Source organism: Vulpes lagopus, chromosome 2 (genome assembly GCF_018345385.1).
Source record: "Vulpes lagopus strain Blue_001 chromosome 2, ASM1834538v1, whole genome shotgun sequence".
NCBI lineage: Eukaryota > Metazoa > Chordata > Mammalia > Carnivora > Canidae > Vulpes > Vulpes lagopus.
In genome coordinates this window covers 24,584,618-24,602,774 of record NC_054825.1, presented here as the reverse complement: position 1 = coordinate 24,602,774, position 18,157 = coordinate 24,584,618, and the positions used below count along the sequence as shown (strand labels likewise).

Sequence of the window (18,157 nt, the reverse complement as noted above, 5' to 3'; positions counted from 1 at the left end):
TGAATCCTTACCTCTAGGTTCCTTATTTGCCTGTTACAGTGTCATGCAAAACTCTTCCAGGCAAAGGTTCTAAGAAATGAATCATAATGTGCTTTCAAGGGCTTAGAAGTAAGTGAGAAAAGCGAAAGTTGATCAAAAAAATATTGTTGATTAAATAGGTACTTCATGATGAAAGGAAGCTCCTGTTTGGTATTAATTTGAAGTTTTATACAGAGGATCTTTCATAGACAAAATATAAGCTTTATGTGTCATTCTAAAATTAGTATACTAGGGCTTACTATTTTCCTGCAGAATTTGTTCCATGGAAAAATCAAATTGATTTGTTAAGTACTAATATTACATAACATGACAGAATATGAACACATCATGATAATTTTTATTTATTAAATTGTGATCTGCTAGGATGGAGCAAATATATGATCTTCTGACTTAAATTCTCATAATAGCCCTCTGAGGTAGATATGATTATGTCTCTTATTTAATAATATGATGTAATATGTTATTAAGAACAGAAACAGAGGTGCCTGGTTGGCTCAGTCAGTAGGATGTGTGACTCTTGATACCGGGGTTGTGATTTTGAGCATCACGTTGGGTGGAGAGCTTACTTAAAAAACTAAAACCTTAAAAAAACCCCAGAAACAAAGATGTGCCTCTCTAAGGTGGAGAATAAAAATAAAATAAGAAAACAAGAAAAATAGAGAAGTCTTAAAAAATCTCACCTGCCTGACCACATAGGGTTTTTTTTTCCCCCAGAGAGTGAGTTTTTCAGTTTCATTATGAAGGTAAAGGCATTGTCAGCATTCAAACCATTGACATTGAGTCAGAAAAACTTATTGGAGGAGTTTATTATACTGATATTTCATCAAATGTAAGTTAAAGGGCTCCAAATTCAGTGACCTACTTTCTTATCCTGCCTTAGACTATGTGATGTTTTGACTATGCTGCAGATTTCCAGCATGCATTATTGATTTTTATCTCACTCTTCCTTCTATTGGCAGGTTGTTTTAACAGAAAAAGAAAAGGTAGTAGGTTATAAACTGGGACGGTACCGTCAGAGTGCACTGTAAGCATTTTCTGGGCTAGTCTGAAGTGGGCTTACAAAGGCTGGGATCTCCAAGTCTCCACCTGTAACAAAAGCTTTTTATTTTTAGGTGTGATTTCTGTCATGAGTTGTTTGAGGTACCTGAAGTGTAATCAATTAATTAAGCTCCAGTCCTATATCTGGCATCCCATATTCTCTGATATGCCATTTGCAACAGGGGACATTCTGTTGACTAAAGGTTTTGCTCCTATTTAACACTCCACACATTTTATGAATTTTCAGGATTTGACATTGGTTTGAATGATTTCCATCGTAACAAATTGAGTTTCAACACTTAGAACTAAATTGCTTTGTAAATTGTCTTTTCCCTTAGTTTCAATATTTTTTCCCATTGTCATTTAACTAAAATACCTTTGATTTTCCTTGTATCATGATGAGTTCTTATTATTCCCAGCTTCAAGAAGCCAGAAGCAAGTGCCCTGTGATTTCCTGCACTGTTATGTGCAGAAAGATGAACCTTGCTACTGGATGCCCCCAAAAGAAATGCCCTTGGCCATATCCTTTCTCTGGAGCATTATTCTGTCTCTGAAAGGGATGATTCTTGTTATAACATCTCTTAAAGTGATTGAAGGAGCAATTTTTTTCTTTTCTCTGATGTGTGCTGCTTGATATTCTGAATGCTGATGATACCGTTCAAAGTATTTTCAATCCAATCATTTCACTGGCTCCAAAGAGGATGATCATGTCCATAGAAAGGCTAAATTTAATTTTTAATTTTTATTTTTAAGAAGATTTTATTTATTTATTTGAGACAGAGAGTGTGTGCATAAGCAGGGGGAGGGGCAGAGGCAGAAGGAGAAGCAGACTCCCCACTGAGCAGGGAGACTGACCACTAGGAACTCTGGGAACTCCATACCAGGACCCTGGGATCATGACTTGAGCAGAAGGCAAATGCTTAACCAACTGAGCCACCCAGGCATCCCAGAAAGGCTAAATTTTAGTCCAAAATAGTGCCTTTCCCCCCCCTTTTTTTTAATCAAATGACAGATCCCCAGTAATGGATATCTTATTTAGGTTTTACAGTTATTTCTAAAACTTACACATTTTAGTTACCAGTGGTGGTACCTTAAAGACCACCTGCTACTCATTTTGAAGGAATCTACATATAGGGATCAAAGAAATGATGGGAAAAGTAAAGAGGTTTATTTTCATTTCAGATCAATCCACATACCTTTTCTCCAAATCTCCTTGTGTCGGATTTTTAAATTTTGTTCCTTCTAGGCCTTCAACCATTCTTACTCTTTGCTACTTTATTTACATACAAAGTGGACGATCACCTTTAATAACGATAAAACAGTGAAAGCATATAAAAATACTTGGTACGAATCTAGTGGCATACATTTAAAAAATGGGTTGAAATAGGTACTTCTCTCAAAAATACGTACACACATCAAGGTTTGACTTGAAGAGAAGTAGTAAATGTGAGAAGATCATTAACTATGGAAGCCACTAAAAAAGTTGAAGAATTATCCCCAACACTCGCAGAGGGCCCAAAAACTTTAGAACTGAGGTTTTCAGACTTTGAAGAATCAAATAATTCTCTGGCTACATAACTTTAGAAAAGGTGCTGCTCAGGCACTTTGCATTCTTTTGGGAGTGATACTGATTGACCTTGCTTGCATTGATAGAGAACCCATGCCTTCCGTGGGGATAATGAGTAAAGACTCCAGGTCTGGGAGACAGCTTGGGGTCTGATGTGAGTCCTTGGTTGGGATGGCTGAAGAATAAAAAGGAGGAGGTAGATCCCACAAATTATGTAAATCCGAAATATTAACTGCTCAGATTATATGTGTACAACCATTCTCAGAAGAAACTATCTATTAACCTTCCAGTGTTTTTTTTTTTTAAAGATTTTTTTATTTATTTATTTTTTTATTTATGATAGTCACACACAGAGAGAGAGAGACAGGCAGAGACACAGGCAGAGGGAGAAGCAGGCTCCATGCACCGGGAGCCCGATGTGGGATTCGATCCCGGGTCTCCAGGATTGCGCCCTGGGCCAAAGGCAGGCGCCAAACCGCTGCGCCACCCAGGGATCCCTTTTTAAAAGATTTTATTTATTTATTTGGATTTTATTTATTTATTCATGAGAGACCTAGAGAGTTAGAGGTAGAGACATAGGCAGAGGGAGAAGCAGGCTCCATGCAGGGAGCCTGATAGGGGACTTGATCCTGGGACTCCAAGATCATGCCCTGAGCCCAAGGCAGATGCTCAACCACTGCGCCACCCAGGTGTCCCAACCTTCCAGTGTTTGATTCTCTCATAACACCTAATGCATGTCTTAGTTTCCTGTCCTGGCTCTATTTATTCCTTGACTACACATTCTGTGGTGGAGTCATTCACTAGAGGTGACCTTCAGGATAGGGAATGTGTCTTATTGTTCTTTACATCACGGGGAGGGGCAGAGGCAGAAGGAGAAGCAGACTCCCCACTGAGCAGGGAGACTGACCACTGGGAACTCTGGGAACTCCATACCAGGACTTTGAGATAAATCCTCTCAATACATGTTTATTGAGTAAATGAATAAATGGGTGAGTGAATGAATGGCTGAACAGAAAGATACTCTGTTCACTTTACCAAACTAGTAGAAACCTTGATATTAAAATAAAATGGAAAAGAAAGTTATAGACTTAGATCACTTGTGAATATGTACGCAGAATTCTAAATGAAACTCTAGCAAACCAAGTTCAACAGTACATTAAAAGAATCATCCAGTATGACCAAAGAGGGTTTATCCTGAAACCGCAAGGATAGTTTTCTATTAAGAAAACTATTGCTGGCACTATGGAAATGTAAAGTGTTACAGCCATTTTGGAAAGCAATCTAGCACTATCTATTACAGTTAAAAATATATATGTCTTTTGAGCCAGATATTCCACTCCTGGGAATCCATCCCAACAGAATTGAAAACACAGTGCATAAGGACACATGTACAGAGATGTTTATTGCAGCAGGATTCAGAGTGGCAAAAAAGTGGAAGCCAAGCTAATGCCCATTACAGAGGAAGAGCTAAGGAGATGATGGCTCAGCCACACTGTGGAGTGTTAAACTACCTTTAAAGAGAATGAATTAGACCTACTCTACATGATTCTCCCAAGTATTATTGAGGGATTAAAAAGCATACAAATATATATTAGAAGATCACATTTTGCTAAAAAATAAAAACAAAACCTGAAAAGCAAGACAAAGGAAGACAAACAAATCCCTGTGTCTGAATATTTACTAGTTGAGTAGCTATGGATGATAATACTTTTTTTTTTTTACTTTTTTTGACTTAAATTTCCTTTGTAAAATGAGGGTGATAATAATGCACATCTCATAGGATTTTGTGAAGATTAAATGAGTTAATACATATAGAATGCCTGGTACGTAGAATGTGTCTGAGAACTATTAGCTATTACTGTGCTAGAAGGCCTGAGTAGAAGAATATGTGGAGTTCAAAGAAAAATGTGGATGAATACATACTAAATTGTTAATCATTGCTTTATATGTTGGTAAGGGGTTGATATGGGTAGAAGAGAGAAGGAAGGTCCAGATAAATAGGTAAAAGGAAAAAAATATTTCACACTGCTGAATTTATTTAAAATTATGGCACATGGGGCTCTGTACAAAGAAATAAAATTAAAATACTTGTAAAGGGAAGCATTTATTAGTAAGTATATCAAATTAATAGACCCAATAAGAAAAAAATGGTACAAAATAATATATGCCAAAAATGCATTTACTAAAATTTAATCCCATCCCTCCTTAAATATATCTAAGAAAACTTTGGGGATCCCTGGGTGGCGCAGCGGTTTGGCGCCTGCCTTTGGCCCAGGGCGCGATCCTGGAGACCCAGGATCGAATCCCACATCAGGCTCCCGGGGCATGGAGCCTGCTTCTCCCTCTGCCTGTGTCTCTGCCTCTCTCCCTCCCTCTCTCTCTCTCTCTCTATCATAAATAAAAAATAAAAAAAAAAAAAAAAGAAAACTTTGAAAGGTGTTTATTTAAAGATATAAAGGATAAATATATTAAACACTAGGCATCATTACCTCTGATGGGAAAACTTTAGAGTTTCTTGGAATGTATTTTCTGGCATACTAATTCCACAGATGGAACGAAAGGTTTATATATAGCAGTGATTCGGGAGCATGTTGCTCAGAGGTAGCCCACACTTGAGTCCCACTGACTATGAACATGGCAAAGATCTAAGTACTTTTTGACCATTAGGTTCTAGATAAAATGCCTCCTCTTCAGAGGAAACTTCCCTGGCCATGTGACTGCAAGGACATGCCCTGCCCTCTATTATCTGTCACATTGCTGTTTATCTCCTTTAGCTGTAATCATTAATTAAGGGAATGCCACTGTGAGGCAGTAAAACTCTGGAGAATTTTCTCTTTGTATGTTCTAGCTTTTGTCCAGACCATAATTCCATTGATTCAATCAGTCCTCCTTGCTAAAGTTTTTCTTCTTAAGGAATTTTCGAAAAAGTTTGTCTTTAAAAAATCAATTTCTGTGGACACTGCAGCTGAGAGTCATGATTATGTAATTTCAATGGTATGGATTGCTTGTTGAGAAGTTATTGGCTCACGGTGGAATTCGGTGCCTGGGTTTTTCATACTTGCAAAAAACAGGCAGTTATTCTCACATCTCATCTTGCCTAGAAATGTTTTGAGCACAACTGAATGCATTTTTATGAAGTCCTTTGAGTTTCCCTGATGGAGCGAGTTTGACATTGGCAAGACAGCATTTTGATTACTATCGATGTCCAAAGGCCACTTTTCTTTCTGATGGTTAAATTTATAAAGCTGTGAGTGTGGCCAAACAGCTAAGTTATCTCTTATCTTTCTTAGTGCTCCATGGGAAGATCTGTTTAAACCCGTGCCTTTTCTTTTTCTTTTGTTTTTTGGTGGGTGGGTGTTCCCGAGAGGTTTTCAGAATTCAAAGAATTCCTTTATTTATTTTTTTTCCTCTTGTGATCACAAAATAACTGTGCTAAGCCTTCATGCTTGAGCAGAACTCTAGTGTGATAAAATGTATGTTTGCCCCTAATCAGCTGGGCTGAATTTCTGTGTTGTACCGCAGTGATTATAGCCTCAGTCAGATTTTCTACCAGCTGTGAACATTTCTACCAGCTACCCTTAGATCAAAATCTGTTTGTCCCAAATTGATAACCACAGATTGGGTCTTTAACCCTTTCATATACTTCTTTCTTCTCCAGCTCCTCATGAACATGGAAGACATAAAAATCCGTGAAATGCAGATTTTTGACTACAAGAAAAAAATTGCTGAATCAGAGACTAAATTAAAACAGCAACAGAACCTTTATGAAGCTGTGAGATCAGACAGGAATCTGTATAGCAAAAATCTGATTGAGGCTCAGGTAAAGAATATATTTATGTCTTTACATTTGACTCCTCCCCCCTTCTGGGTTTAAAGCAGTTTCTGTTTTCCTGATGGCAGAATTTAGAACAGGGCAAGCAAGACATCTCAGGGAATTCACCTGAAAGAGAAGATCAGTTCGTGCAGAATTATCAGGTTGTTTGAAGTGGAAATGATACAACTCGATGGGATGTGAAGATCATGGTCCTGCTTTTAATTATTATGTAGAATTGCCATTCTCCTGTTTCTAATTTTTAGAGCTGCTAATAGCTATCATGACTCAGAGGGGAGCAGCATGCTCTTGTCATTTAATTGCAGATCTTTGCTTTGTAATCTTTTAGTTATAATGTTTGTTGTGGGGCCAATTTCTTCCTTATAAAATGAGGAATAGATGTGCATATTGTGTGTGTGTGTTTGTCATGTGTTGTGTTTTTGTGTGTGCTGTATGTGTGTTGCGTGTTTGTTGTATGTGTTGCATGCAGAATGTAGTGTGTTGTGTTTTGTGTGTTGTATGTATGTGTTTGTTGTATGTGTGTTGTGTATGGTATAGTCATTACGCATACTTTGTATATATCTCATGAGAATATTTTGAGAGTTAATGCTATGAAGTACTTGGTGGTTGATGGGCACAAGACACAAAGGAACAGCCCAGTGGTAATTGTTCAGACCATTGTTTTGAGAGAACCTCCTTTAAAAGCTATTGAATATGTATTGAATTCTATACAGATGGTGATGTCTATTTAATTCACTTTCAAAGATTCCTTCTTTCATTTTGTTAGGATGAAATAACAGAGATGAAGAGAAAATTAAAGATTATGACCCATCAGGTAGATCAGCTGAAAGAAGAAATCTCAGCCAAAGAGTCAGCACTTGTGAAGCTACATCTGGAACAGCAGAGGATAGAGAAGGAGAAGGAAACTTTGAAGGTACAGAACTTAGAAGAAAAGCGATGGACCAGAAGTCTGTTTGTTTGCCCCACTCGCGGCAGGCTTCCTGCTCGCTGAAGGAAAGGGGACAGGGACAGCAACCAGGGACCCAGGAGGATGAGCTCTACTACCTATAGGTCAGGCTTCCTTATGGGGAGTGCTCCCAGGTGGAAGGGGTAGGAGGCCAGTGGAGATGCATAAGTACCTACTTCACCTGTGCTGCTACCATCACATCAGCAGAAGAGAACACAGCAGGTGGGCAGTGCCCAAGAAGTCCTGGAGGTTACAGACTTGCTATAGTCCCTTTGCATTTACAGCCTGAGTCCAACACCCACATCTCACTCTCCCAAACTCCTCCTAAAATGGTGCTGGCAAGACCTTTTGTCCCTCTGCTCCTAATAGTTGTTTGCTTTATGTGCACCTGACTTTTCTGCCCACACTATCCTTAGCCACTCTTCCAGGGAACCACCTCTGTCTTCAAATTTGTTACTAAGACAAATCCTTTTAAATCTATGAACTTAGCACGTTGTATGTCTACTAATACAAAAACGTTTTCCAAGTATACATACCAAATAATTATACCATTATTTCAAATGGTATAATTTCAATCCTTGAACCAAATTTGTTTTACTATACACATTCACTAAACCTAATGTATTTTTCTTTTCCTATCTAATCCAAAAGATTTCCCTTCTAATCCATTTGACCAAGGAATTAAAAAGGAATTTCTTAGAGTATGAAAGTATTACTTTCATTTTGAAAATGTATATACAGAATACTCATGCATGTTTATGAGCCACTTGGAGGAACTATCTATAGCAAATGAGAGACCTGGTGTCTTGGTTTCTGCACATAATAGTTTTCAAAGATAAATCTTTTTTTGTGTGAAGATTTTATTTATTTATCCATGAGAGACACAGAGAGAGGCAGAGACATAAGCAGAGGGAGAAGCAGGCTTCTCTCAGGGAGCCCAATATGGGACTTGATTCCGGAACCCCAGGATCACGCCCTGAGCCGAAGGCCGACGCTCAACTGCTGAGCCACCCAGGCATCCCTGAAAGATAGTTCTTATCTTGAAAATGTGTAGCTGGTGTTGGACACTTTAATACCAAATTTCCTTGATTCCAAAATGCCATAGATTGAAATGTGCACTCTCAATTTCCTAATAGGTTTTGTCAACTTAATGATAGGTCTTCATGGAAATAAAACTACTACAGGAAATCAAGGCACATTTGGTATAAGAAAGATCAAAATACAACAGAAAAGATGTGATAATTGATATTTATCTGAGACTTTCATCTCTCCACTCTAGCTTATGATAAAAAAGGAATAAAAAATTCTGCATTAAAATTAATTTCCATATGAAGAAACATAAATATATTTTTTTAAATTGGAAAATAGCCTGCATCTTTGCCCCTGTTATCCTTGTTTGTAAAAATAATTTTGCAGATGGTAACTTGTTCCATCCCAGAGCCCGTAGTGGGATGTGTTTATTTACCATTGAATGAATCAGAGGAATCTTATAAATATTGCTTCACCCATGGGCTTCATGGACCCTATGTTAGCAAGGCTTCCATTTAACTCTATTTGGTACATCATATTTTTCTTTTTAAAGGATGACATCAATCCTCATCTCTTACATCCCCAGCTAATGTTCTTTTCAAAAGATTATTACCCCATAATGGGGTCCAAGGTGGAACTAACTGCCTTCTACCAAATTCTGCTTTAGAAAAAACAATATCCTAGGTAACAGATCAATTATTCCTAATTCTCTAGAGTTTGACTTTGGTTAATATTTGTTTCAGTGATGTCCTCCATCATCATGCATGTGTAGCTCCAAATAAGCAACATAATAAAAGAAAATAAAGGGCAAGAGGGCTCTGTTTTTTGGTCCAGGACTAGCAGAGCTGGGAGTGGGTGAACATGGCAGATGAGTATAAAAGATTTCTACCCTGGAGAGTCTGCTCTAAATGGGGAATCCAGAGTCTGGAGAGTTTGGAGCCATCGATTATAGAAAGGTGATTGCTTTGGACTTATTGTGAAGCCACAATGACTTTTCTCCCTAGCATTTCCCATTGAGGTAAGAATGAGGAATAGAAAAAGGATGTCCGCTTGATTTATTCTTTGAGGTTATCCAAGGGTGACTTGCAATGGTGCTTCGACTGGATAATTTTGGCCTATCATGAAGCCTGTTTGACATTCTTTAGAAAAATATGACAGCTCAAATGTTGAGTTTCAGCCTCTTGACTTTTTTAGCCTCATATTTGAATCACGTTTCACACATGTCTCTGGATTTCATGCATCTGAAGTTTGCAAACCAAAACCCCGGAGGGAAGGGCAGATTTTCAAGTAACCTTGCTCCAAGAGACATTTAGCTTATTATTATTGGGTTCTACAAAGCTTTGTGGGCACATAATCCCTCATGGAAGGGCAAGACCCATACTCCCCTGCCCTGTGTGGTAGACCATGAGACACCTTTTGACAGGACAACCTAATTTACTTCTCCAAGATGACAAACAGTTGTCCATAATAGATCATCTTTGTCCTCACTCATCCCCCTCAAAATACCAAAACATCTTGCTCCTTTCATGTTTCTTTTTCTTTCTCATTTGCTACCCGGCCCTACTGACTCCTCAGTATTCTAGACATTGTCAGCACATTATGGTTATGACAGAATGTCAATAGTCCTCGTAGACATCGCTGCATGTGTGTTCATTTGCCCATTCCGTCCCAGCCTTGTTTCATCAGTGCTGACGGAGCCATCTCATTTGGAGTGTCCTAACAAGCCCCTGATCTGCCTCATCATCTCCAAATCATCCCACATCATTCTGACAGCACTTTGATTCCTGGTGAATAATTCAGCAGCAGATTCTTTATGTCCAGAGCCCAGCATCACATTAGTGACTGGCTTCGGGACACCTTATCCTTTTACTGGGATGACCTGGTTGGGAGAGAGAGGGAAAGCCTAATTATTCCCATGGCTGGAAAACTTTAGGTCTTAGATGTAAAGGGATGGTTTCTGTGAAATGCAGTGAATATTGGGATCATGTACAAATGGGTGAAACACCTGTAAGTCTGATTCTTAAGATATGATTTATACCTGCAGCCAAATAGGATGATATATGTTCTGTAAACACCTGCCACAAAACTAATTGTGGAGTCAGTGACTAACAAGTGTGTCCTGTGAGTGTATTACAACTTCATACCACTGGTAACACCTTGAGAAATGTGGATACCCAACGGTCCACCCAGAACATTGCTTGATGTGCTTTTGGGCACACAGCAGTTACCATCTTTCCTGGGTAAGACGGCTCAGATTTATAGCTGCTAAATGCATTAGATTTAAGGTATTTTGTTGATGTTAACATTTGCTGCCATAGTCTAATGCCACATCTTGTTTACAGCCCATAAATTTATGACATAAGGAGACCATTCAGAATTTTGATATATTATGAAAAAAAAAACCACAGCAATGCCAAACGCGTGAATGGTTTTACATTTCAGACAGATATTTTTACACACCGTTGATTGCATTTTAATATAACAGGGGTTTCATTTTGTTCTGCTGATGGATTCTGATCAGCTTTTGGCACTTAGGAACAGGGAAGGGAATGTTGCACATCTGGGAAAATAAAAGTTTTATTAAAGAAAACATGAGCCAAACAGGTATTTATGGCTGTCTTCATTGTCACTGTAACTGATGTTAGAAAGAGAAATGTTGGTTCTTTGCTCTCTTTCCCAACAGGCAATCCCCCAAAGTGGTAAATACCAGAGAAGATCTTTTCTCAATACTTATTTCCTTTTGCTTATCCCTGGACCAAAACATATTTTGTGAGTGAACAAACCAAATGCCACAAAAGAACCCTTTGGTTTCCCATTAGCCAGATACATTTCGTTTGTGACATTATATGTCTGATCCTAGGTGTGCCGTATCTTCTATTGTTGGAACAAAAGCTTGAGGTATGGAATTAATGGTTCTTGGTCTTCATGAGTCCAACTCAACTAGAGTTGGGTTGAGTCACAGGCACTTGCAAATATGAGGTTTTCTATCTCTTGGTGAACTTTCTGGGTGGGTGGGGGAGGGAGGTCCCAATGCTTCCTTGAAGGAAAAATGTATTACTTTTTTACTGTCATTTGCCAACCTGTTAGCCATTAAGAGTTGGGGACTTAATATCATTTTGTCATCTCCCTTATGTTTTCAGGCATGGGTGAAATCTGAGCTTTCCTCTCATTTGTTTCTTATTGTGCTGACCTGGTCTGTCCTTCCTATGTGGGCCTAGGACCTCTCAAGACATACTCTTCTTTCCTTTAGTGTGAATACCTCAGTGGCTCCCCACTGCATACTCTGTACAGTGTGTGCCACACAAAACCCTTCCCAGTCTGGCTCAGTTTTACCTCCTGCTATTCCCTACCTAACACTCTAATCCAGCCACACTGGATGCTTGGCTGTGTGGTGAACACACCAGGTACTTTACAGTTTGCATGCTTGGCTGTTTAACACCTTCCCCCAACACAAGCCTCTCCACTTAGGAAATATCTGTCAGTTGCCAAAGCTCTCACTGGTTCCTCCCTCTAATCCCTAGGCAGGCAGGAATTAGAAGCTAATTCCTGGGTACTCCCATGTCCTTTTTCACCCAGTAGATAGCATTTCCACTGTGATGTGGTTGGTTATATTTGTCATTTCTAATGGATGATGAATCCTTCGGGTCTTACTTTTTTGTATTTCGCTTGGAATAATTGGGTAGTGATAGCTTCGGGGGCACAGGATTTGGAATCAAAAGATCTGGTTTGGAATAAACTCTGCTGTGTACTAGCTGTGTGACCTTGGGCAAGCTAATTTGTTTTTCTTTGTCATTTACTCATTGCATTTATAAAATAAGATAAGAGTAGGGATAAGAGTAGCTTGCAAAATGCCTGGTATTATGCCTGAGGTATTTAGGTCACAAGCACTTGTGGAATTGGAACGAATGTGTCCTTTAATGAGATGTGTTTTCCTTCTGAAACTGACCAGTTCATGGTACCCTGTCCCCATGACTCTTACTATTTCCATATAACCTCAAGAGCGTCAAGATCTGAGCTCTCCAGAAAGCTTCCCTAACAACCATAGTACTTTGACCTCCTGTAGCATCAATTCACTGCGTGATACTGAAAAATCACTGCTTGGACTTGTTAATATTCACATAATACTTGTATATCTTATTTTCTCATCTAGATTGGAAACATCTTAGGAATAGGATCTATATATCTCTTTATACTGTGACATCTCTGCTGTTCCATCAAGACCTTTTATAAGGTAGATAGTTGGCTCCATCTTTGTTAATTTAATTTTTGCTTGCAACAGGCTTTATCTTTGTAGTTGATATGCTGGTGGTGTTAGGACCATTACGGGAGCTGGTGTGTACAAAGGTCCTCCCCCATCTTCATCCCTACATCCTCCTTGGCACTATTCTTTGTGAATCCTCACCTTGTTTAGCTGGTAAGGGAAGAGCTGCTGAATACCAATGAAACCTCTGCTACACGTATATAGAAAAGTGATGGAAATCCCTCAAGGGCACAACTCATATAATAAACATGATCACGGTAATGTGCACTGCTTTTTCTTTTTTTATGAATTTATTTTTTATTGGTGTTCAATTTGCCAACATATAGAATAACACCCAGTGCTCATCCCGTCAAGTGCCCCCATCAGTGCCCGTCACCCAGTCACCCCCACCCCCCGCCCTCCTCCCTTTCTACCACCCCTAGTTCGTTTCCCAGAGTTAGGAATCTCTCATGTTCTGTCTCCCTTTCTGATATTTCCCACTCATTTTTTATCCTTTCCCCTTTATTCCCTTTCACTATTTTTTATATTCCCCAAATGAATGAGAACATATAATGTTTGTCCTTCTCTGACTGACTTATTTCACTCAGCATAATACCCTCCAGTTCCATCCACGTCAAAGCAAATGGTGGGCATTTTTCATTTCTAATGGCTGAATAATATTCCATTGTATACATAGACCACATCTTCTTTATCCATTCATCTTTTGATGGACACCAAGGCTCCCTCCACAGTTTGGCTATTGTGGACATTGCTCCTATAAGCATTGGGGTGCAGGTGTCCCGGCGTTTAACTGCATCTGTATCTTTGGGGTAAATCCCCAGCAGCGCAACTGCTGGGTCGTAGGGCAGATCTATCTTTAACTCTTTGAGGAAACTCCACACTGTTTTCCAGAGTGGCTGCACCAGTTCACATTCCCACCAACATGCACTGCTGTTTCTTTACAGGCTTGTGTGTATGCATGTATGTGTGTGGAGCTTGTTTTGCTTGTGAGAGTGATCAAGCCAGGTTAAATGAAACATCAGAGGAGAATATAAGAACAACTGTGCCTCTAAATCTGGGCCATGAAGACCCAGGTCCTACTGCCCTAGAGCAAAAATTTGTCTGTATCTTTCACTCTTTGTCAGGCCAAGCTGCAGAAACTAAGACAACAAGCTCTGGAGACCAAACACTTCATTGAAAAGCAGGAAGCAGAAGAGAGAAAACTCCTGCGAATCATTGCTGAGGCTGATGGGGAGAGGCTGAGACAGAAGAAGGAATTAGACCAGGTAGGAATATCTCCTCATTGGACCTGGAAACCTCATCAGCAGACATAACTGTTTGATTCAACTTTTCATGAATCCTCATTCTCCAAGCTCTTGCATTCAATCTATTGGAAGAACAGTAATAGAAGGCCATCTTCTGTTGATTAATTTTGAAACATTCACTCACTATTCAAGTCATATTGAGCACTTACTATCCCCTAGGCACCGGGGGATGCACTGGCCAACAGGAAAGTAAGGTCCCTGTCCTCAGGGAGCTTACATTCTAACACAAGACTAACTGCTCACATGTAATTGCAACTAATAATTACATAATTCTGGAGTTAGAAACTCAAAGGTATAATTAGGGGATTAGAAACTTAAATGCTTTCAGAGATTTGGCAGGTTGAAAAAAAGACAAATTGGCCAGTGTAAGACAGTAAGGAGTGGTGGAAACTGGCAAGAGCTACCCCACCATAGAGTCATTCAAATTTAAACAATAAAATAATGGGTTGGGAAAAAATCAAACACCCCAAACAGCCATGGGCCAAGAAATAGTGGATGATGATGGATAATTTGTCGTACTCTTTCTCTTTCCAATGGGACAGCAAATTTATGGGAGGAGCTCAGTGTTGACTGTGTAGCAGGATATTGCCCACTGGATGCCTGGCACACATAGGCCTTTGAGAAATCTTTGACAGAATCAAAGAGGCTGCCATAATGAAAAGTGAGACTTTTTGTTCCTTGATGACCATGCCTTTCCCTATTTTTCTAGGTCATCAGCGAGAGAGATATCCTTGGGTCTCAGCTTGTTCGGCGCAATGACGAATTGGCTTTGCTCTATGAGAAGATCAAGATCCAACAATCTGTGTTGAATAAAGGCGAGAGCCAGTACAACCAGAGGGTGGAGGACATGAGAATTCTCAAACTCGAGATTAAGAAACTTCGCCGAGAAAAGGGAATTCTTGCCAGGAGTGTGGCTAATGTTGATGAACTCAGGTAATAGGAAGCCCTTCAGAGGTGAGGGCACTATGGTCTATGGGGAGCTTCTGAAATGACCTTATGTTCATTACTTGTTGGTCATGGAAAGTCTTTATCAAGTTGTATAAATTAACGTTTTATATGATGGAATTATTAGCAAATAATGAGAACAACTTTTCCGTAATTTAGAATCTACCTTGTACCCAGTCTATGTCACACACACACAAAATGGACTAGTTTCCTCTCAAGGGAATATAAGTGAGTGCAAAAAGATTTTTTATGGATTTTATTTTATTTATTATTTTTTAAAAAGATTGTATTTATTTATTCATTCACAAGACACACACACACACATAGAGAGAGAGAAAGAGAGAGAGAGAGAGAGGCAGAGACATAGGCAGAGGCAGAAGCAGGCTCCATGCAGGAAGCCCGACGTGGGACTTGATCCAGGCACTCCAGTCTCACGCCCTGGGCCGAAGGCAGGTGCTAAACTGCTGAGCCACCCAAGGGTCCCTGTATTCTGGATTTTCTTTTCTTTTCTTTCTTTCTTTTTTTTTTTTTTTAAAGATTTTTATCTATTTATTCATGAGACACACACACACACACACACACATACACCCACACACAGAGGCAGAAACATAGGCAGAGGGAGAAGCAAGCTCCATGCAGGGAGCCCAATGTGGGACTCGATCCTGGGACTCCAGGATCAGGCTCTGAGTGGAAGGCAAGTGCTCAATCACTGAGCCACCCAGGAGTCCTTGTATTCTGGATTTTAAAAAAGAAATTTCAAGACAAATCACAGACCCAACCTAGTTACAATTCAGAAAATCATTTCCCCCATGAGCTCTTTAGAATTTAAGAAGGCAGCATGTAAGCGATGGAGCAGCAATATTTAAATTTAATCCTGGTAACATTTGCACATCTTTTTCTTGGAATTATACACAGAATGAAAAGAAGGGAAAAATTTAATCACTATTTGAAAACTCTGTTTCCTTAGAAGGTGGCCAAATTTTATATCTCACTCTTGATTTATCTTCTGCAGCTTTCACTTTAGCTTAGTGCGCCTTCTCTTGCTTTAAATCTTGCATTATACAAGATCTACTTCCCCTTTGGGAAAACATCACCATGTTTTATATAGGCAATTGCAGGAAACCAAATAAGAGGCCTGGTGTTGTCTCTGTATCTAACCTTATTCCCCATGGATTTGTAGATGAACAGTATCCTTGACCACCTTGGGACAAGGACACGGTTTGCATCAGCTTTTTAAATAAATTGAATTAGAAGATAGTTTTGATATTTAGGTGCAGTGAATATATTCAGGAATAGCAAGGGAAGTTGTCATTATCAAAGATGGATCAATACTTTTTGTTTTTTTAGAGTCACTCGTTTTTCAGATGATGCAAGTAGTACAAACTCATTGTAGAAAATGTGGCAAATGGAGAAAAAATATAAAGAGGAGCTTAAAAAATCACGCATAAGTTTACTACCCAGAGATGCCACCATTGACATTTTGAAGACAAACAGATTCATTCTAATGATCTCGAAGATCATCACTAAACTTGCCAGCCATGAGTTATTTTTATTATATACACAAAGGACCAAGTTCTACCCATTCCTAGTCAGTATCGCTGGCTTGTGGATAATAGATTTTATTTTTTCTTTTCAATGGAAAGATAACTTACTAAAGATATTGGAGGCAGGCAGGTATGAATTCCCATCTCAGCCTTGCCACCCACAAGCTGTGCGACCTTGGGGAAATCCCCTAACTTCTCTTAAACTTGTAGTTAAAATTAAACATGAAAAAAACACAATGTGCCGAGCACAGAGTCTTGAACAAAATAAGCTGTCAGTAATAGTAGCTAATACTCCGACCCTCCTCTTCTGACGACACTCTAGAAGATCGAAGTGTTAAAAATATGCTTTTAATTTTAAGCAGCTTGTGCTGAGCTCCCTGTTGAGTGAACATCATGCAGTTAATTCTAATGGTTTGTCTTGCTAATGAGGGGAAGTTGTATTATTGGTTTAAATGAAGCAATTAAGTAAAAGAGATGGCTTGGTATTAGTAATCTGCACACCCACAGCAGACGAGGACAGATAATAATATCCTTATTGCCCATGTCAATGTGAGTGTTTGCCTCTTCTCCACCCCTCAACAAAGCAGCTTGTTCCATAGGGTGGCAGCCAGCTCACAGAGCACTGTGAATGGCTCTAGCACGGTGCCTATTTGCTAGAAATTCCTGCAGATTGGAGAAGTAGTTTTGAGCCAGAGCTAGTACTTCAGGACTTTTGCAGCCATCTGTGTAGTGGTGGAACAGCAAATATCACTTCTAACTTGATTTTTCTCAATCCTGGCTGCACATTAGAATTACCAGGAGGACTTTACAACCTATGAAACCCAAGTAACATGCTTGACCAATTAAAGCGGAATCTCTGTGGGGATTGGGTCCAGGAAAAGGTAGGTCGCACAGCTCCCCCCCAGGTGATTCCAATGTGAAGTCAGGGTGCAATGCACTGCCCTAATTGTCGTCAGGTTATCACAAGAGCTTCAATGTCCTGCAGTCAGGTGCCATATTTTGTGGTAAAACATAAAAGATAGATTGTTCTTTATATAGAGATATTTAAAGTATATTGAAATTCTCATAATTCACTTCCTCCCTGTTCTTTCCATTGACTTGTAAATTCTTCGGGCTTTCGGAATCATGATTCTGAAGTTCTGGTACTTTCATTCAAGCTAATGCTGAAGTTTGCGCTCTTTAAGGATTGATAATATCTGTGTCTGGCCCAGGTTGGAAGCTGGTCTGTGTTCACAGAAGTCTCCCTGATGCCAACTTTTTATATAAGATGCTGTATGTCTATAGCCGCATAAAGACATGCTTTTCAAATGGGTGGAGAATTTCTCCCATCCAAGTACTAACCAGGCCCAACCCTGCTTAGCTTCCAAGATCAGACAAGATCGGGTGCATTCAGGGTGGTATGGCCGTAGACAATGGGTGGAGAATTTCTTAGCAAAAGACAGTTTGTCTTATATTCAGGCAGGAGCTTTTCCACATGCAAAGAGAATTCTTGAAGGAGAGGACACGATGTCGAGCCCTGGAGGAGGAACTGGAGAACCCCATGAATGTGCACAGGTGGAGGAAGCTTGAGGTAATGCCTGGCGGAGCCTTCCTCTCCTCCTCAGATCTATTCTCCTACCCTACACTGTCCCCTCTCTAATGCACAGGAAGGA

General features: G+C 39.6%; 1 protein-coding gene across 1 annotated transcript in view; it reads left to right on the top strand.

Moving 5' to 3' along the window:
• Positions 1–18,157, top strand: part of CFAP58 (cilia and flagella associated protein 58) — a 94,123-nt gene that overhangs the window by 24,944 nt on the left and 51,022 nt on the right. The window contains exons 9-13 of the mRNA XM_041730926.1: positions 6,303–6,464; positions 7,243–7,389; positions 13,837–13,977; positions 14,726–14,949; positions 17,964–18,075. Of these exons, the coding sequence (XP_041586860.1) occupies positions 6,303–6,464; positions 7,243–7,389; positions 13,837–13,977; positions 14,726–14,949; positions 17,964–18,075 (786 nt within the window). The remainder of the gene's footprint in view (positions 1–6,302; positions 6,465–7,242; positions 7,390–13,836; positions 13,978–14,725; positions 14,950–17,963; positions 18,076–18,157) is intronic.